We start from the raw sequence: 21,510 nt of genomic DNA, 5'->3' as shown, positions 1-21,510 counted from the left end.
AGTATGCGCATAATTGTATTCAATGTGGTTGGACCAACAACGTACTTGTGCATGGTGTCTGCACTGATTGGCAAGTCTGGGCTAGTGGCTATGTGCATCAACTTGTTAAAGTGCGAGTCAAGCTCTAGTTAGACTTGTGAATTTGTCTTCGCCTTGGTGAGAGTCCCAATAGATGGTATCACATTTTTGTGCACCACAACATCCATACTCTTGAATACATGTACACGGAAAGCCTGTAGACTAGTGATGAGCTGCGGGAGCTCTTCATAGTTTCGGATCCGACACCGGATGCGTGCCTTCAGCTCAATTGCTATGGGCTTCATCATCTTACACAAGTGAGGAGGGGCTCCCTTGTATGTCATCATCCACATTTTCATGTAATCAATAGTAGCATGTATGTTCGACAAGGTACGTGCTCGTCTAGCACATCGCCGCTGTCATCTGTTGAGATGGACGACTCCCTTATGCACGGTACCAAACTTGGAGTACCACGCTCGCATAACTATGTCAAGGGATAATAATTCATCTAGTATTACCACCTTTGCTTCTGCTCGGGTGGATGTTGTCACCAACACTTCTCCTTGCTTGGTCGTCTATAGCTCCCTAGCCATTCACTCATTCTTAGCTATTAGAAAGTGAACACTTGAGCTAGTAGCTTCGGCATATTCTCTAGTGGCATCGGCTATGGCTGCTGGATGTTTGTGCGCATTAGACACAATCACTCGTTCCTCATACTGCGCAAGATATGTATGATCTTCCGGATTTGACACTCTCTGAGATTTCACAACTCTATGTTGAGAATCTTCGAATTAGATGTTGTGCATCTCTCCTTCTAGTTGATCTCCAAGGATCTCAATGTCTCCTTGGTCACTTAGGACTTGCTCATCTTCTAGATGCGGTGAAGCTGGTGGATCAACCCCTTGGTGGTGGTGCATGAGGTCGATGTCTCTCTCTAAATCCTGCTACTCCATATCTGTATCCATCTATTCAAGCGCTTGCTCTATCTACTGAGCAAAGTCTTTCTCCTGCGATGGTTCACACTTATCGCTAGATACTAGCTATTCTGATGAGTCCACTACCTGTATGGGAGTTGTTTCATCCATTTGCACATGTTGCGTCCCCTACTGTACCTATTGCTATTGTGCTTCCCTCTTCTGTTTGCGCAGTTCCTGTTCCTTTCAAAGTTGCTCCTTTAACTCATGCAACTCCTTCTCTGTTTCCTCCATTCTCCATTTCTCTCTTTGCCTTTACGTGTTTTGCTTGTTGCACTATTACCTCTTTGCCTCTATGGCCAAAGCTACTTTCTCAACAAGTGGATCTACTTAGAACTTGCAACTTTTCTCTTCCTCCATGTGATCGACAATCTTTCTCTTGCCCTTGTCGCGCACTAGTATGTTCACCACTACCGTTGTTGCTGCTTCTGGTGCTCTCTGGTAACCATTCCATAGTGAAGCTGACCTATTCATTGGGTCTGGAGAAACTGTAGCAATATCTCCATGGGTCCTCCTCCACCCAATGAAATACCCCATGGATCCAATTGAACTGTACTATCATGTAGTGAGCTTTCACAAGACAATGCGGGTCATACAGATTGTAACTTCAGAAGTTGAAAGGATACTTCTTCATCTGCTTTTCTTCGACATCCACATGATTAAAACTCTGGATCTTGTATAACCTGATGCACAACGGAAGAGTGGGCCAAGGTGCCTTCTTCTTTCGGTGCAACCTAGCTGTCAATCCTACCGAGATGTGATAAGCTACTTCCTGCATGATGAGCATATCCAAGGCAAACTTCGGTAGAGCATGCAGAGGCTTCTCTGCACTGTACATCTGTATGAAGGTGTCGGATGGTCAGGCATACCAATTAGCTATGTCTATCAGTGCCTCCATTGCTGCCATCGACATGTAGGGTGGATCTTGTTCAAATGTCCTATTTTAAACTGGGGTGACAAAATGATCGGACAACCGTGTGATAACTCCTCCACAACTGCATTCAGACAACATCTTACAATAAGTGTTCACAACAGTCTCCACTAGTGACCATGCCCACTTCAAGCTCGGAAACTCCTATGGGGCACAGACTACATTCAAGATGTAGGTGGACATGTAGATTTCTTCTTGCATACCTTTGGGCAGATGTCGAGCCCTCGGTACCTGTTCCTTCAGCTGATGAGCCAACATTGCAGACCAGTTGCATGGTTTTCTCTCTCTGGCTAGTTGGTCTAGTGCGATCACCCAACTCTGTGGGAAGTTTTCATGCTTTCTTGGCCATACAGTTGACATGCAAAGATGACCCAATATTGATATGCCTTCCATAGTATCTTCATCTTGTAGATCTGGTTGGGTGTCATCTTGAATCTACCCAGCTACTTTAGCCAATTCTTCAGAATGTCCCTAGAGTTAGCATTGTTGCTAGGTATTTGAAGGGAGTCTCCATGATAGTTATGGGCTCCGACATCTGATACATCTCATCATAATCCTATGCCTTGAAGGTTGCAATCTTTGTCACATTGACACTACTCAAGGTCATCATCGTCTCGGGGTCAGTGTGCGAGATGTTCTAGTGTATCATGTTCGTGCATGGGAACATGAGGTATTTACATGCAAACCGGTATAAGTCGGACTTTTGGATGTTCACGTATACCTGGCGGTCTTCGAGGTCTTCCCCAAATGTGTCTGCAAATGCATCATTGACCTCTTGACATTTCAGCTTGATTTCCTTTTCTATAATCAACTTGGTATCTTCATAGATTGGTAGACTTGCAGACGCTCGCTCAACCGCTGCTCGAGTTTCACTTCCATCAATGTCCTTTGATCTCGCTCTCTTGGAGGCCATTGATCCTGAACTGTCAAGAGGTGGATGAACACCTTCTAGATCTGGAGACAAAGTGACATGCATGGCAAGAAATTTGTCAGCGAAAACCAAAGCAAATTCGTGAACAATATAACACATACCTGGAGATTGATAGGCAAGGATTGAGGAATTTCCTTTGGGAGGATGGCTAACTGGATGCCAAAACTTTGCAAAAGGTAGTTTGGCCTGTTTGGGAGGCATGAATGGCTGCTTTAATTGCGCAATGAGTAATCCAAGATGAATGTTGGCTGCTAGAATTACACAATGTACAATTTCAGTTGGCAATAGCTGCAAGCTGAGTGACTTCATTGCATAGTTTTCTAGGCCAACAACCAATACCCCTCAGAATTACACAAATCAGGCTTGTGGAACAACTTCGGAAGAAATGCACATTTCCTGAGGGGAAGACAAAGCCTTCCCTTTCAAGATTGCCCAATGCTATCTTGGTGAGGCAGAGTCTGGGCGAAGGCTGCCTAGACTTGCCAATGGGCAACTAAAAGCATTTGTGAAAGTGAATGCATGGCGATACTGAGTGTAAGAAGAAGAAAATGACCATGCATGCAAATAGTGAATGATAGGTTCAGAAAATGGAACAACATGCATGTGGGTGAAGTGAGTTGCCGAATCAACGACCGTTCATGCAAAACAGTTTCATGCATGCGACAATAGTGAGATAGTAATGAAAAATAAAATGGTGCTAGTACAAGCTAGTATGCATGTAAATGATAGCAAGCATTCAAAAAAATAAAGTAAACAACACTCACACAAGCGAAAAGACAAAAAGCGACAAAAATGTTGCAAAAGACAACTTGAGCCCACTTACCCATGAATAACTCAGCTGGATGTGTTGAAAAGCCCTGGATGTGTTGTGGGATGTCAGAACTCCATGATCTATGTGAAGGAATGAGTTCTGAAGTGTCGAATAAAGAAGTTTGAAGCTCATGACGTGCATGCCACAAATCTAGGAAAAAAATACACTTGGAGGAAATATTCTAAAATGATCTTCGCATGTAACCTCCAAATGCTAAAAATGGCTCCCTAAAATCTAGGGATGCTTTTTGCATGTTTCTTTTTTTATTCCAAGAAAATTCAGCCCATGCATGCAAGTCAAGTTTCCTTGGTCCCAGGTGGAACTGGTCAAACCAATAGCACATGCAAGAGCCTGCTCAACTGCTGGGAGAAAATGCACATTTTTGGAAGGGAGTTGGGCTAACTGCCCAAGAGATTTGCGTAATTTCTCGGCAGATTAGCTTACTGTTGCCTAGGATTGCATAATCGCTGGGCTAAGCAGCCCTGCTAGGAGGAATTGCGCAATTTTCTGGATGAATCTTGACTGGCAGGATTGCACAATTATGGAGCCTATCAGGTTGCCTGGCCGAATTGCACAATTTTTGGAAGGAAGGTTGGTTGCCCTCTAGAATTGCATAATTTCTTGAGGGAGTTGCTCAACCTGTAGCTAGCCCAAGTCTGGAGAAGCATCTTGTGAGGGGAATCCATTAAGCTTTAATAAACAGGCTGTCTTTTTGCAAGAAAATCACTGAAGCTTGTGTACTTGAAGAAGCAAGACATGCTGTTGTGAAAGGTTGGTAGGGAGGCTCCAAAATGAAGCTAAGGAAAAATTTTGGAGGGTGGTTGTAGTTGCTACAACACTTGGAGACACACCAGTAGAACTCCAGTTCTCTGAATGGACCTTGTTCATGAAAACTAAGTCTAACACCTTTAGAACTATTGTTCAGTTCTTAGTTCGTCTTGGGTTTACACTAGCCTGATTGTAAGATGTAGCATCTGCCAAGCTCTAGGTCGATTGACACACATTCCAAGCCAAGTCAACACAATTGTTTCGATTGGGGTTGAGGGGAATATTGGTGCACAAGGAGTATAATCGTCAGAGTCTTAGTTTCATCTCTGGTGTTGCTCCACTACTAGTAGGCCTAGACAGAACCCTGAGGGAGTCACATAGGAACACAATCATCACTCCACAGCCAGGGAGCCCAGTGAGTACTGCAACGGAGTTACTTGCATCAGCTCTCTATGCATGAAGCCTTTCTCTTCTTTTGACTTAGTCATTTTTCATTTTTTTCATTTTCACTTTTCATTTTTTCATAATTGTGCATAACACTTATTCATTTCAGAGGCAGAAGAGGGATCTCGACTTATTGAGAGAAGAAGAGGTTTTTCATTCAGAGAAGTAGTTTATTATATATCTCTGATGTGCTTGTTAAGTTTTTCCCCCTCACCTTACTCTACTTGACTGAGCTGACAAGGGTTAACCCAAAAATAACCGACTAGAGGAGGTGACACTAGTTAGTGTGCAGGCGTTGTGTTTTCACCAAGGTTGACTTCAAACAATACATATTGTCCTTCAACGTATCATGGACTAAAGGTAACAAGTTCATCATATAGAGGCATAATGACAAATAACCAAGTAGTGATAGCGGTACAAGACCTCTTGTACTTTACCCAACTTGTGTCAAGAGTCATACATGGTTTCATGTGAAACTAACCTATGAACAAAAACAAAATAAAAACAAATAAAAGTAGAAGAAAAAGCAAATGTCAAAGAAAATTAAGCAAACAAGCAAGCAAACAAACAAATGAACAAATAAAGTAAGAAAACAACTTGCAAGAAAACAAATTGAAAGCAAACACTACTCCTACTCCTGAGTTAATGGTGCATGGGCCTGATCACGTGAAGTGATATTTCCAATGCAGCCACCGATGCATTGGTTGACCCATGTTGGTGAAGGCTTGGTCCGCAAGTAAACTAGTTGTGTGAACCAAAAAACAAGAAAGATATAACAATGAAGACAAACACACTTCATGTTTAAAAGTGTCCATAGGACATAAGTGAGTCCAAGTGCATGAGATGTGGTCCGTGGACTTGTCACGGTGCTGTGCGACACTACATGCAGCTTTGAAGCATGCGCATAATCTTGACTATGCCATGCAAGAAAACTAAAGGAACAAAGACAACTTGCGTCATGCATGCATGCTTGCAATGTAAGATTCCTCCAATGCTTGAGTGATGGGATCGCACAGTTGGAGTGGACGAAGCATGATCTCTGCGTGAGATTGATCTTCAATGCATACATATGAGTGATGAGGAGCTTTAGGTGATTGAACAATTTCCTGATACTAACCCGAAGAGAGCGAGCGCCTGACATAACTATTAGCTTGGGCTGAGGTGCCTCGACAATCTTGGGTGTTTCGACTTCATCGTCAGATAGATCATCATAAATCGGTGGCTTCGAAAAATTGATTTCGATAGAATCATGATCGTGATTGAATATGGGAGTAAATGGATCACGATAGTCCTGATCAGAAAAATAAATGATTTCATCGACATCCTCATGAACTGATGAATCAAACAAGATACATGCTCTTCCATCAACCACTCCTCGACTAGTTGCACTTCCATCAGTGTCCTTGGATCCTTCTCCCTTGGAGACCATTGATCCTGAATTGTCAAGAGGTGAATGAACACGTGCTAGATCAGGAGAGAAAGTGACATGCATGGAAAGAAATATGTTAGTGAAAACCAAAGCAAATTCGGGAATGACATAACACATACCTAGGGAATCATAGGCAAGGATTGTGTAATTTCTTCTGGGAGGATGACTGATTGGCTACCAGAACTGCGCAAAAGGAAATCTGGGTTATCTGGGAGGCATGAATGGCTGTTGGAATTACGTAATGGGAAATCCAAGCTGACTGCTGACTGCTGGAATTGTGAAATGCACAATTTCAGCTAGCAATGGCTGCAGGCTCATTGACTGCATTGCGCAATTTTCTGGGCCAACAGCCACTGTCCCTTAGAATTATGCAAAGTAGGCTTGGGGAACAACTGCTAGGTAGAAATGCACATTTCCTGAGGGGAAGACAAAGCCTTCCATCTCAGGATTGCACAATGTTGTCTTGGTGAGGCAGAGTCCGGATGAAGGCTGCCTAGACCCGCCGACGGGCAACTAAAAGCAAATGTGAAAGTGAATGCATGGCGATAATGAGTGTAAGAAGAAGTAAATGATCGTCCATGCAAATACTGAATTAAAGATTTAGAAATTAGAACAACATGCATGTGGGTGAAGCGAGTTGTCGAATCGGCAACCTTTCGTGCAAAACAATTTCATGCATGCGACAACTGTGAGATAGTAACAAAAAATGAAACGGTGCTAATACAAGTTGGTATGAATGTAAATGACAACAAGCGTTCAAAGAAATCAAGAAAACAATGCTCACACAAGCGATAACACAAAAAGCGACAGAAATGCTGCAAAAGACAAGTTGAGACCACTTACCTGTGAATAGCTGAGTTGGATATGTCGAAAAGTCCTGGATGTGCTGTGGGATGTCAGAGATCTAATATCGATGTGAAGAAATGAGCTTTGAAGCATCGAATAAATAAGTTTGAAGCTCATGACGCACATGCCACAAATCTAGGAAAAAGCGACACTTTGAGGAAAATTTTTTAAACGATCATAGCATGTAACCTCCAATTGCTAAAAATAGGTCCTTAAAATCTAGTGATGATTTTTGCATGTTTCTTTTTCTATTCTAGGGAAAGGCATCCCATGCATGCAAGAAAGTTTCCTTGGTCCTGGGTGGAACTGGTCAAACCCACTGCACATGCAAGAGCCTGCTCAACTGCTCGGAGAAAATGCATATTTCTGGAAGGGAGTTGGGTTGATTGCCCAAGATATTTGTGCAATTTCTGGGCAGAGTAGCTGACTGCTGCCTAGGATTGCGTAATTCCTAAGTTGACCAGCCCTCCTGGGAGGTATTGCGTAATTTTCTGGATGAAGCTTGATTTGCAGATTTGCACAATTCTAGAGCCCATCAGGCTGTCAGACTGAATTGCGCAATTTCTGGAGGGAAGGATGGTTTCCCTCCAGAATTGTGCAATTTCTTGAGGGAGTTGCTCAACTTGAAGCTAGACCAAGTCCGGAGAAACAACATGTGAGGGGAATGCATCAAAATTTGATAAACATGCTACCTTTCTGCAAGAAAATCATTGAAGCTTGTGTACTTGACGAAGCAAGACATGCTATTGCGAAAGGTTGGTAGGGAGGCTCCAAAATGAAGCTAAGGAAAAATTTTGGAGGGTGGTTGTAGCTACTACAACACCTTGTTATTTAGATTATTAATTTACATTGTGTAAAGGTTACATTATATGATGTAGTAGTTGATTTTGATTAAAAAAAATTCCTTCTTTCACCTATATTGCACTCAGCTTATTACAAGTTCAAATAGATTTGGGGTAATAAAATGAATGATTATGTCAAATGACTTGACCCTACTAATAATAAAACACATATCAACATTGCCAAATGTACTCTAAAAAACATCATTTACATAAATGTATCTTCTAAAATTAAAAGAAAAAAAATTATGCAAAATTTTAGAATTGATAAATGATAATAAATATAATCTTCCAAAATAAATAAAACTTACTATAATTTTTAATGTCTCTATATATATGTAAATCAAACACATTGTAGAGCCAATATGATATCACACACAATCAACTAATAAAACTCATTACATTGAGGCGACTTAGAGAAATACTTATTGAAAAAGCAATAATGATAAGATTAATGAATTATTAACCCTACCCTATCAATTGCGTTATAGAAAATGATAACATATTTAATCAATGCAAAAATTTGCTAAATGTTCATAATATTTATAAATAAAAGAGACTTGTGAAATATGCTTTTGGAAAAATATAATTTGACTAGGATCAAGATTAAAAAATGACACACATATATATAGAGCAAGCAAGAAGATAATGGCGATATACACCTATGCATTTAGGATTAGAATCATAAGACCTGGAGCGAGGTGGTGTTTGAGAAAAGGGATGTAAAGGAATAAGGGATAACTAGGATAAGAAAGAAGGGGATATCAAAGATGTTAGAATGTGGAGGAAATGGGAAATGCAGGGGAAATAGATGTAGAGGAAAGAGGGTAAGCAGAGAAAATGAATATGAAATTAAGATAGAAGGAAAATTGACCATAGAGGAATAAGGGATAAGGAGGATGAATGTGGGAGATGGATGAATATGGAGGAAATGAAAAAAGTAGAAATAAATGTGGAGGAAAGAGGGTAAGTGGAGAAAACGAATGTGGAATTAAGATAGAAATAAATTCATTTTCATGTGTATAAGTGGTTTCTACATGAAAATGATTACAAAGTTGAAAAGATAACATAATAATTATATCATATTATTTATGGATAAACACTCTTGCTAATGATATTAGATTATTAAATAATTATCTTATTACTATATAATAATTATTTGAAACTCTATAATAAATCCATGTGGATGGATAAAAAATAAAATTACTTGAAAGTAATATATTAACAATTTTTTGAAATATTGCAGTTTTTTTTTTTTTAATTTAATATATGAACTTAAATAAATTGAATTTTATTTTTATTAAGGTATCATATTTCCCATGTTTATAAAGAATGAAATTAACGTTTTAAAATTTGAATACATTTTACTTGATTTTAATTTAATCAAATTAATCTTAATTTATCTTAAAAAAATTAAATATATTAAATTGATTTTTAATTTATTAAAAAAATATACATATTTCAACTAAAATTAAATATTAGTAAATAAAATATAAAATTTAAAAATGTATTTCATTTTCAACTCATTATAAAAAATAAAGATATTTCTCTCTATTACACACATATTAATTAATTAGTAAATTTAGAAAATTAATTTAAAGAAAGACCAAAATTCAAATCACACTAATTAATACTATTTTAAGAGATTTACAAATTTCTGCCCTTTTTAGGTCCTTATAGATGATTCTCTTATATAAAAAAAACACACCCATATTAATTAATTAGTAAATTTAGAAGATTAATTTGGTTAAAAAACCCAAATTCAAATCACACCCATTGCTACTATTCATCTCAATTTCAAGATATTTACAGATTTATGCCTTATAAGATTTTTCTCAAAACTAATGAACAGTAATACTCAACAGTCAACACTATTTCTTATTATTTCACGCCGATATTCTATCACCATCTCCCCTCTTCGAATGGGTTCGATAATAAAACGACCATGTCCATGAACTCGAGATTTCCCAAAGCAAAATCGTTTTTTTTTTCATTTTTCTGGAAGTAAGAAAGACGGTCTCTGTATGAAGAGAACTGTGGCGGATCTGCTTCTCGTTCTGTTTTTAATCTCTTGTTTATAGGTTCTTTGGAATGGTGGGTGTATCCCCAGGTCGGTGAATTATGGAACTTATGCCGGATTTTGCTTTCAGACGATTATGCACAGAGGTTCTAGATGCATATGTTTCTTTTATTTTGCAGAATCCAACTTCTTCTAGGTTATTATCATCGTTTGAAAAAGAACTCTCATCTGATGAATCTTCTGAATGTGTCACTGCAACAACTTCCTTTTGGATTCCCATTTTTATAGAATCTAGATCAGGGATTCTTACACCCACGTTTGGATCTGGAACCCTATGAGAGGCGCAATAGGAAATGTAGGTGCATACATCCTTTCCTTTATTGTTCCAGTAGGACAGCTCCATGTGATACCCTTCAATTAATGCACAGGTGGGGTGGTAAAAAGTTTCACATTCCATACACTTGACGCAAAATCCCTTCATTTTGTTACAGACTATGCATGACTTCCGAAAAGAGCCTGGATTGATTTTCAATATGCCATCAACAGGTTCCATAATTTTATCATTCACAAAAGTTACTTCGTTAGTAAAACAAGCACAAGTAACATGCACCCAAAATCCAGATGTTGTTGTAGGTTTCAGGGCGCCACCCATCACAGGGCAGAGATAGCAGCGTTGTGGAGTAGTGTCTGTCTTTAAACTCTGGCAAGTTGTGAAAAGCTAGTCTTCCCCTGATTCACTTGCACCATAACAATTTTCATGAACTCCAATATTACATCTATTGCAGATGATGAATTTATTATCATGCCAATCTTCAGCTCGGTGGCATATTGCACACCTTTTTGGTATCCAGGTTTCTTGGATTGGTTTGTATGGTTCTAGCAACCATCCTCTTAATTATCTTTCTCTATTTGCTGAATGGTGTCTTCCCTCCCTGGGTAAAGAATCCAAGGCCACCTGGCCACAAACCCCAGCTTCATAGGCCTTGTTAAGCCCCAATCAATGAGATGCTGATTGGAACCGTTGAGTCTAACACTTTGCTTCCATTTCTTCATCTTAGAGCCCACGTGCTTTTCCCATTGCGACAGGATCATCGACTTACCCTTTTCACATTCATTGCCTTCACAGAGGATTAAGTGGCTATTAGTCACATAATTCGCCTCCTTGCCATTACAAATAATAGTAACGTGCTCTGGAACACTGAAAGGTTTTTCTCCTTCAGAGAGGTTCCCAGGGCCGGTTGCTTCGGTGTGCATTGAGGACAGGAATATTCAATAAGGTTTTCTAATTGTTCACTACTTATATTATCACAATTATAATGAACCCAAATATTGCATTTTTGACATTGAAGCCAACCTGTTTTGAAAGTGGGAGTCCGTACCTTCATGCAAATGCCACAGTACTGATTGATCTTGTACAATTTGTAGCAAGGTCGACAGATCAACAAAACCTTCGCAGATGAAGTACGCAGCTACTTCACCTGAACAGATGATAATAATCCTGAAGCGGGAAACTTCTCGTTACAGCTGCTGCACGTTGTTTCTTCTTCTTGATCTTGCATAACCCTGTATCCAGACCAAAAATCTGCTTTTGTGCCTTCGTCAATTGCCTCAGAAAACTCATCCTTAAGGTCCTTAGAAGAGCTTTTCAAGAATTTCCATAGATCAACAAGCCCTTCTCAGATGAATTACCCAGCTGCTTCACCTGAACATATGGTAATAATCCTGAAGCTGGAAACTTCTCGTTACAGCTGCTGCACGTTGTTTCTTCTTCTTGATCTTGCATAACCCTGCATCTAGAAAAGAAATCTGCTATTTTGGCTTCCTCAATTGCCTCAGAAAACTCATCCTTAAGGTCCTTAGAAGAGCTTTTCAAGAATTTCTGATTCTTGTATTCTAATGTTCTGAAGTATTCCCAAAAAGGGAATACCCTTTTTTCTTTAACCCATCTTTATGCCCAATCCGAGTTATTTTTAATGTGGAAAATCTTAACACAAAGTCTTCCAGGAACACAAATGCTCTGCATAGATTTTGGGGCATCTTTCACCGGGTGGTTAACTTTAGCGGGCCAAACATGTCTCTCCTTTCTCCTCTTAGACTTCACCCAAACGATATCACCCATGTAAGGCCTCCGAGCTGCGGTGCAACGGGCACCGGGTGGGCGATCGTGCAAGAGGGCGTGGGCGGGCACACAGTCGCGCGGGCAAACGGGAGTGCGACGAGCTGCGACGTTGGTGCGACGATCATACGCGTTAAATATGACGAAATGCGACGAAAGGGAAAAAACACTTAAAATGGTTAAGTGTTGAAACCTCTTTCATAATGTGACTAAGTATTATGTACGCACATTATATATAACATGGAGGTTATATATACGTATGGAATTATAAAACATATGAAGTTTATATGTGGAATAATAAAATATAATATAACCAAGCCACATGTAAAGGGGATATGTGCACATAAGACAAAAAACCTATGTAATACGAAAGATAATGGAGTGGACATAATAATATAATATTATTATGTGAAAAGGACTTCATGACATAAGTCGGCTTTAAAGGAGATTAAAAGCATGGTATTGAGAGTATATATACGTGAGCATGAGAGCTCATTAAGACAAGAATCTTCGTTCATCTTCATTCGTACAAGGGGTAAAACAACATAAGGGTAAAGAAGACTACGCATATCTCATGCGTAGTACTTCTAAGGTGTAGTTTGGACTTAAGTACGGTTTGAGATGTGAAGGTGAAGGTTGTGTGCGGTTTTATGCAGAGTTTTGGTGTAGGACTTGGCAGAGGATTTTAGGTGGCTCGGGTGAGCACCATCCTTTGTGCAAGAGGTGCACAAGACTATTGTAAAAGGCAGGTGGCCTACCTTTGTAAAAATTGGTTAAGTGTGAGACTTGGTTCGGCCAAGACACACTTGTTGTAAAATCTGATATTCTGATATAATATTATTGTTGGGCAGACTGTTCGGGGAGTTTCCCCTCCCTTCATATTGTGTATTGTTCTCGGTTTATTGTTGATGATTGATGAATGAGAATGTTCTTTGATGAAGTATAAAAGATAACATTTATTCGGTTATAAGAACGCAAGTTAACTAAGTTTATGTTGAAGTAGGCGTAGTCCATAAACGTGAGTATTGTTAAAAAGAAAGCGTTCGGTGGTGCCACGCCGGCACGGTTGAAAGACTACCGTAGGCTTGGGGGCGTGACAGTTGGTATCAGAGCTCGGTCGGAGCTGGTGAGCAAAGGTTGCTCATACATGGCAGATATGGAACTCAAGGAACTTGATGATCTTCAAGAGCTCTTTGATGAAAGAGCCCGGTTGAAAGCTAAAATCAAGCAAGTTGAGGAAGAGATAAAGAAGAATCTTCTTGATAAGAAGGTTGAGCTTCTTCAACCTGGTTGGATAATGGGGCAAGGTGAAGTTGCAGATTGTGCCATCAAGGAAGAGGAAGCCGTGATGATTGAAGATGTTGCAGACATGACTACGATAGAGGATGAACTTGAAGCTGATCAAGTTGAACCGGGATCGTGCAGTTTGTCAACATGTATGGATGAGGTCACTCACATGGAGGAGCCTCATGATGATGAAGTAAGTGGTGATACTTGTGTTTCATTTAGACATTTGGTAGGTGGACCGTGTGCAGTGAAGGGCAAAGTCAGTTTGCCAAGGCGAGAGGACATCTTACCATGGATGACTATGATGGAACCTTGTATGGAAGAGCAAGGATTGTTAGTTGTTGGGAAGCTTGTTGGGGTTACTTGTGACCTTATGATGAAAGGTGCAAGGACCCGGGACAAGGGTGGAACTTGATGATCGTTGTGAAGAGATGAGTCATGCTTTAGCCACATGGAGGATTGGCTAAGTGCCTGGCATGACTCATGGACAGATTGAGGAGGGCACACACTTGTGATGTTTTGGGTGGACTTCTCATGGTCGAGACCAAGAGGTAGTCTTGGTGGACACTTTGGTGGAGGAGCTATGGTGAAGGGACTCATGACATGATGATGATGTGATGATGGGATGGTTGGGTGACCGAGTTCACTAAACCAAAGATAGTAGCTTGAGTGAGGATGATCGATTGTTGTGGTAGGTCTACTTGGTTGGAAAACCTGGACAACATAGTCATGGACATCAAGTTGGAGACTTGAAGACATGGAGACTTGAGGATGGCACATTGCAGATGATGAAGAGGGCTTCATGGACCTGAATGGGGCACATCGAAAGTTGATTATTTGGATGGAGTTGTGAGCAGCTATGGAGCATTCCTACTACATGGGGAGCTGAGGCATATTGTATGCTTGCTGAGGTGTGGTTGAGGGATGGCTTATGGAGCTCATGATGACATGAGATTGTTGTGACTTTTAGGGACTTCATGTATGGTGGACTTAGAAGATCTGATGCATTGAGGAGCTGAAGTCAGGTGACTTTGATGCAGTATGGGATGCATACTTTCAAAGTACATGCATGGACATGGCTTGGAAGAGTGACTTGATGTGGAGGATCGATGAGGCACTTTGGAGTGATGGAGTTACAATGATGATGCTTTGGTGATACACCTGAGCATGGATTATGGATGATGAGCTTGGTGGCAGTGGTCACTAGGTCGAGACATAGTGGAGAAAGAGTCTCTACATATGTTGCAAGGATGTTTTCCTTGTGTAGAAAGGTCGACATCCTGAATGATGATGATCTTGGTGGAGAGCTACCGAGATGGTATGTTGTCGAGGACGACAACGATTTCAGGTGGAGGAGAATGTAAGGCCTCCGAGTTGCAGTGCGATGGGCGCCGGGCGGGCGATCGTGCACGAGGGCGCGGGCGGGCACACGGGCGCGCGGGCAAACGGGAGTGCGACGAGCTGCGACGTTGGTGCGACGATCATACGCGTTAAATGTGACGAAATGCGACGAAAGGGAAAAAACACTTAAAATGGTTAAGTGTTGAATCCTCTTTCATAATGCGACTAAGTATTATGTACGCACATATTATATAACATGGAGGTTATATATACGTATGGAATTATAAAACATATGAAGTTTATATGTGGAATAATAAAATATAATATAACCAAGCCACATGTAAAGGGGATATGTGCACATAAGACAAAAAACCTATGTAATACGAAAGATAATGGAGTGGACATAATAATATAATATTATTATGTGAAAAGGACTTCATGACATAAGTCGGCTTTAAAGGAGATTAAAAGCATGGTATGGAGAGTATATATACGTGAGCATGAGAGCTCATTAAGACAAGAATCTTCGCTCATCTTCATTCGTACAAGGGGTAAAACAACATAAGTGTAAAGAAGACTACACATATCTCATGCGTAGTACTTCTAAGGTGTAGTTTGGACTTAAGTACGGTTTGAGGTGTGAAGGTGAAGGTTGTGTGCGGTTTTATTCAGAGTTTTGGTGTAGGACTTGGCAGAGGATTTTAGGTGGCTCGGGTGAGCACCATCCTTTGTGCAAGAGGTGCACAAGACTATTGTAAAAGGCAGGTGGCCTACCTTTGTAAAAATTGGTTAAGTGTGAGACTTGGTTCGGCCAAGACACACTTGTTGTAAAATCTAATATTCTGATATAATATTATTGTTGGGCAGACTGTTCGGGGAGTTGCCCCTCCCTTCATATTGTGTATTGTTCTCGGTTTATTGTTGATGATTGATGAATGAGAATGTTCTTTGATGAAGTATAAAAGATAACATTTATTCGGTTATAAGAACACAAGTTAACTAAGTTTATGTTGAAGTAGGCGTAGTCCATAAACGTGAGTATTGTTAAAAAGAAAGCGTTCGGTGGTGCCGCACCTCGCCGGCACGGTTGAAAGACTACCGTAGGCTTGGGGGCATGACAACCCACGTCAAACTGTTCCCGACGCGGGCCCTCTAAACATTCAAACCCCACCAGAGAAGATGGGTTGGAAACCCTAAAATCATCATACTGCTGCTCTTGATTTGCCTCCGTCACCTGGTTCTTATTGGGTTCGTTAGGATAGATGCTTCCACCAACCTCTACCGTAGCGTTTTGACCCTTCAATTTTATGCCTTGCTCGGTGTCCGTACTTTTCATGTGCTTAGTTGGTCTATTTCTGAATTTCCCTGATTCATCTTTAACATTGCAGAACAGAGCCTGAAGCCTCCCATTTGCAGGCACCCCGTAATCATCCCCGCTATTATGGCGACGAAATACATACCCCAATGATCCCGCATCGCCCCTGTGGCGTCTCACATCTCTAATTCTCTTCCTAGAATTCCCCATGTTAAAGTAAAACCTCGATGAAACCCTATCTCATTCGCCCACATGAGTTATATTGAAAAGGAATGAGCCATCTTTTTGGCATTCATTCAATGGCAAGATTGACTGGTGATGATCAGAGCCACAATAGGCTAGATGGGTGGTAGATAACGATAACTCCTAGTCAAGAAAATCACTTCCTCCTAGAAAAATGATCTAGCCTAGTTGCTATGTGCCCTCGCTGGATTTATTTGTTGCTCAAAGTATATTTTGATAGTTTTGGTTTTACATCAAAGAGATATAACTCAGAAATAAAATCCTCCTTTTCTTGGAATTGATTTTTGACTAGGCTAAGATTCCTCCGATTCTTCTCCCACCGGTGGATAGTAACCTTAAAATCCCCCCTAATATATGACTGGAATTCTAAAGATGATCTTTCTTTCCTAAGAGGTATGCCAAACATTTAGTGGTAGCTTGAAAGAAGGGGATATCAAAGATGTTGAAATGTGCAGGAAATGGGAAATGTAGGAGAAATAGATGTAGAGGAAAGAGGCTAAGTGGAGAAAATGAATATGAAATTAAGATAGAAGGAAAATTGACCATAGAGGAATAAGGGATAAGGAGGATGAAAAAGAAGGGAATGTGGGAGATGGATGAATATGGAGGAAATGAAAAAAGTAGAAATAAATGTGGAGGGAAGAGGGTAAGTGGAGAAAATGAATGTGGAATTAAAATAGAAAGAAAATTCATCTTCATGTGTATAAGTGGTTTTTGCATGAAAATGATTACAAAGTTGAAAAAATAACATAATACTTATATAAAATTATTTATGGATAAACACTCTAGTGATATTTTTTTATTAAATTATTATCTTATTACTATATAATAATTATTTGAAACTCTATTACAGTTCCTTTGAGATTTAATATACTAAATTAAATAAATTGAATTTTATTTTTATTTTTATTTTTATAGAAGTATCATATTTCCAATGTTTATAAAATTGAAATTACAACTCACTATAATGTTTTAAAATTTGAAAACATTTTACTTGGATTTTAATTTAATCAAATTAGTTTTAATTTATATTAAAAAAATAATTATATTAAGTTAATTTTTAATTTATTAAAAAAATGAAATAAATATACATATTTCAACTAAAATTAAAGGTTAGTGAATAAAATATAAATTTTAAAGATATATTTTATTTTCAACGAATTATAAAAAATAAAGATATTTCTATCTCTTACACACATATTAATTAATTGGTAAATTTAGAGGATTAATTACAAGAAAGACCCAAGGTCAAATCACACCAATTGATACTATTCATCTTAATTTTAAGAGATTTATAGATTTCTGCCCTTTTTAGGTCCTTATAAATGATTATCTCACTCATACACAAAAACACACACACATATTAATTAATTAGTAAATTTAAAAGATTAATTTCGTAAAAAATCCAAGATCAAGTCACACCAATTGCTAATGTTCATCTTAATTTCAAGAGATTTACAGATTTATGCCTTGTAGATTTTTATAAGATTTTTCCCAAAACTAATGAACAAGAATACTCAACTTGTACAATTTCTTTTTCGCAATAGCGACCATGTCTCCAGAGAATAGAAATTGGGTAAAGAGAAATTAAACCTACTTATTTTCACTAGAACCATTATCCCTTTACTATATTATAAATATTTACAGATTATGAATATATTTAATAACAAATATAAATATATAATTATATGAATTATTAAATATAAAAATCTGATTATTAAATAATTTTGTAATATATTTACAAATTATATAAACAATCATAATCCATTAAACTTTTAAAATATAAACATAAAAACATAATACGAAGAAGCATAAATGTTAGACAAAAATAATCTGATAAATAAGCCGATGCTATCTCTTTCCATCTTACTCAAGTAATCGGCCTCAGACCATACATGAAGTGGATGAATGGGAGCTAACAGCTAGCAGGTCACAATTAATTACAGTTGCCTGAGTCTGAGCAACAGGAAAACTGGCTCAAACTTCACAGAAATTAGACAATCCATACAATTTTTTTGTAAAAGAGTAAAATAATAAGAATGTATATTTGAATGCTTTCTTAAAATACATCCATCAATAATAACCCTTGAATTCAAAGAAAGATAGGGAATCCTTTCCAATGGAAATTATCAAAATTCTTGCATTACCTTACGACATGTTGCTGCACCGCAAAAGCATAGTTCTTTAATGCCCTCTTTGGATAATCTGTAATCGCACGTTATCTCTTCGCCAGCTTCAATGTCTTTCTTAGCAAACAATGCAATCCGGCTCTCAGCACCGACTGGCAATATCCTCGAAAAACAATTGGGTGCACACGAATGGTTGATCATACGCGCTGCATTTCCCTTCTTAGTGGCATCAATCACTGTTTCTTTGTCGATTGCAAAGAAGTACGTTGATTGTTTACCCTCTGATTGATATCTCTTTTCTCTTACATTGGAAACACTGTTTCTTATTATTTCGCCCCGATATTCTATCACCATCTCCCCTCTTCGAATGGGTTCGATAGTAAAAAGACCATATCCATGACTCCAGATTTCCCAAAGCGAAATCGGTTTTTTTCATTTTTCTGGCAGTAAGAAAGACGGTCTCTGTATGAAGAGAACTGTGGTGGATCTGCTTCTCGTTCTGTTTTTAATCTCTTGTTTATAGCTTCTCTGGAATGGTGGGAGTATCCCACAGGTTGGTGAATTATGGAACTTATGCCGGATTTTGCTTTCAGATGATTATGCACAGAGGTTCTAGATGCATATGGTTCTTCTATTTTGCAGAGTCCAACTTCTTCTAGATTATTACCATCCTTTGAAGATGAACTCTCATCTGATGAACCTTCTGAACGTGTTACTGCAGCAACTTCCTTTTGGATTCCCATAAGTATAGAATTTAAATCAGGGATTCTTACACCCACGTTTGGATCTGGAACCCTATGAGAGGCGCAATAGGAAATGTAGGTGCACACATCCTTTCCTTTATTGTTCCAGTAGGACAGCTCCATGTGATACCCTTCAATTAATGCACAGGTGGGGTGGTAAAAAGTTTCACATTCCATACACTTGACGCAAGATCCCTGCATTTTGTTACAGACTATGCGTGACTTCCGAAAAGAGTCTGGATTGATTTTCAATATACCATCAACAGGTTCCATAGTTTTATCATTCACAAAAGTTACTTCATTAGTAAAACAAGCACAAGTAACATGCACCCAAAATCCAGATGTTGTTGTAGGTTTCAGGGCGCCACCCATCACAGGGCAGAGACAGCAGCGTTGTGGAGTAGTGTCTGTCTTTAAACTCTGGCAAGCTGTGCAAAGCCAGTCTTCCCCTGATTCACTTGCACCATAACAATTTTCATGAACTCCAATATTACATCCATTGCAGATGATGAATTTATTATAATGCCAATCTTCATCTCGGCGGCATATTGCACACCTTTCTGGTATCCAAGTTTCTTGGATTGGCTCGTATGGTTCTAGCAGCCATCCTCTTAATTCTCTTTCCCTATTGCTGAATGGCGTCTGCCCTTCCTGGGTAAAGAATCCAAGGCCACGAACCTCAGCTTCACAGGCCTTGTTAAGCCAATCAATGAGATGCTGATTGGAACCGCTGAGTCTAACACTTTGCTTCCATTTCTTCATCTTAGAGCCCACCTGCTTTTCCCATTGCGACAGGCTCATCGACTTACCTTTTTCACATTCATTGCATTCACAGAGAATTAAGTGGCTATTAGTCACATAATTGGCCTCCTTGCCATTACAAATAACAGTGAGGTGCTCTGGAACACTGAAAGACTTATTGTTTTTCTCCTTCAGAGAGGTTCCCAGGGCCGGTTGCTTCGGCGTGCATTGAGGACAGGAATATTCATCTAGGTTTTCTAGTTGCTCACTACTTATATTATCACAATTATAATGAACCCAAACATTGCATTTTTGACATTGAAGCCAACCTGTTTTGAACGTGGGAGTCCGTACCTTCATGGAAATGCCACAGTACTGATTGAACTTGTACAACTTGTAGCAAGGTCGACAGATCAACAAAACCTTCGCAGATAAAGTAAGCCGCTGCTTCACCTGAACAGATGGTAATAATCCTGAAGCCGGAAACTTCTCGTTACAGCTGCTGCACGTTGTTTCTTCTTCTTGATCTTGCATAACCCTGTATCCAGACCAAAAATCTGCTTTTGTGGCTTCGTCAATTGCGTCAGAAAACTCATCCTTAAGGTCCTTAGAAGAGCTTTTCAAGAATTTCCGACTCTTGTATTTTAATGTCCTAAATTCCCAAAATGGGAATACCCTTTTTTCTTTAACCAATCTATATGCGCAGTCCAAGTTATTTTTAATGTGTAAAAACTTAACACAAAGTCTTCCAGGAACACAAACGCTCTGCATAGATTCTGGGGCATCTTTCACCAGGTGGATAACTTCAGCGGGCCAAACAGGTCTGTCCTTTCTCCTCTTAGACTTCACCCAAACCTTTCTCCTCTTAGACTTCACCCAAACGACATCAACCACCTCAAACTGTTCAAGACGTGGGCCCTCTGAACATTCAAACCCCACCAGAGAAGATGGGTTGGAAACCCTAAAATCATCATACTGCTGCTCCTTCTGATTTGCCTCCGTCACCTGCTTCTTATTGGGTTCGTTAGTATAGATGCTTCCACCAACCTCTGCTGCAGCGTTTTGAGCTTTCAATTTTATGCCTTTCCCGGTGTCCGTACTTTTCATGCGCTTAGTTGGTCTATTTCTGAATTTCGCTGATTCATCCTTAACAGCGCAAAGCAGATCCTGAAGCCTCCCATTTGCAGGCGTCCTGTCCTCATCCGCGCTATTATGGCGGCGAAATCCATACCCCAATGATTCCCCATCGCCGCTGTGGCGTCTCACATCTCTAATTCTCTTCCTAGAATTCTCCATGCTAAAGTAAAACCTCAATGAAACCCAACCTGAACTTTGCCTTGCCTGGAATTTGTATTGCAAACCCTAGTTCGAATCCATTGAGACAGTTGGCTGGAGGATAGTGCGAGCCTTTAAAAGCTTTGCGCTAACTGATCATTGTTTCATCTGTTGCTGGAGCAGTTGGAGATGAAAGGCTGCACGACAAAACCTCCCAAGGGGCGGGAACTGCTATTCTAACTTTTCTCAGAGGATTCCAGAAAAACAGAAATTAAGCTTAATTTAGCCAATCATAAAAAGTCGAGAACT

The 21,510-nt window shown here is 39.4% G+C and overlaps 2 protein-coding genes across 2 annotated transcripts in view; both read right to left on the bottom strand.

Moving 5' to 3' along the window:
* Nucleotides 1-16,280, bottom strand: part of LOC149248297 (histone-lysine N-methyltransferase ATX3-like) — a 55,029-nt gene extending 38,749 nt beyond the window's left edge. Inside the window, exon 1 of the mRNA XM_089448896.1 lies at nucleotides 15,855-16,280. Within this exon, the coding sequence (XP_089305022.1) occupies nucleotides 15,855-16,280 (426 nt within the window). The remainder of the gene's footprint in view (nucleotides 1-15,854) is intronic.
* Nucleotides 16,281-18,789: 2,509 nt separating this feature from the next.
* On the bottom strand, nucleotides 18,790-21,222 carry LOC149248296 (histone-lysine N-methyltransferase ATX3-like). The gene has a single exon (XM_089448892.1). It carries the CDS (start codon nucleotides 21,220-21,222, stop codon nucleotides 18,790-18,792), a length of 2,433 nt encoding a protein of 810 aa, XP_089305018.1.
* Nucleotides 21,223-21,510: the final 288 nt, after the last annotated feature.

Source organism: Pinus tabuliformis, chromosome 7, assembly GCF_031772625.1.
Source record: "Pinus tabuliformis cultivar Carrire ecotype Pingquan chromosome 7, CPIR1, whole genome shotgun sequence".
Lineage (NCBI taxonomy): Eukaryota > Viridiplantae > Streptophyta > Pinopsida > Pinales > Pinaceae > Pinus > Pinus tabuliformis.
This window is presented reverse-complemented; position numbering and strand designations above follow the sequence as displayed.

Excerpts from the sequence above, each read along its gene's own strand:
- LOC149248296 (XM_089448892.1), bottom strand. The coding sequence starts at position 21,222 with ATGGAGAATTCTAGGAAGAGAATTAGAGATGTGAGACGCCACAGCGGC.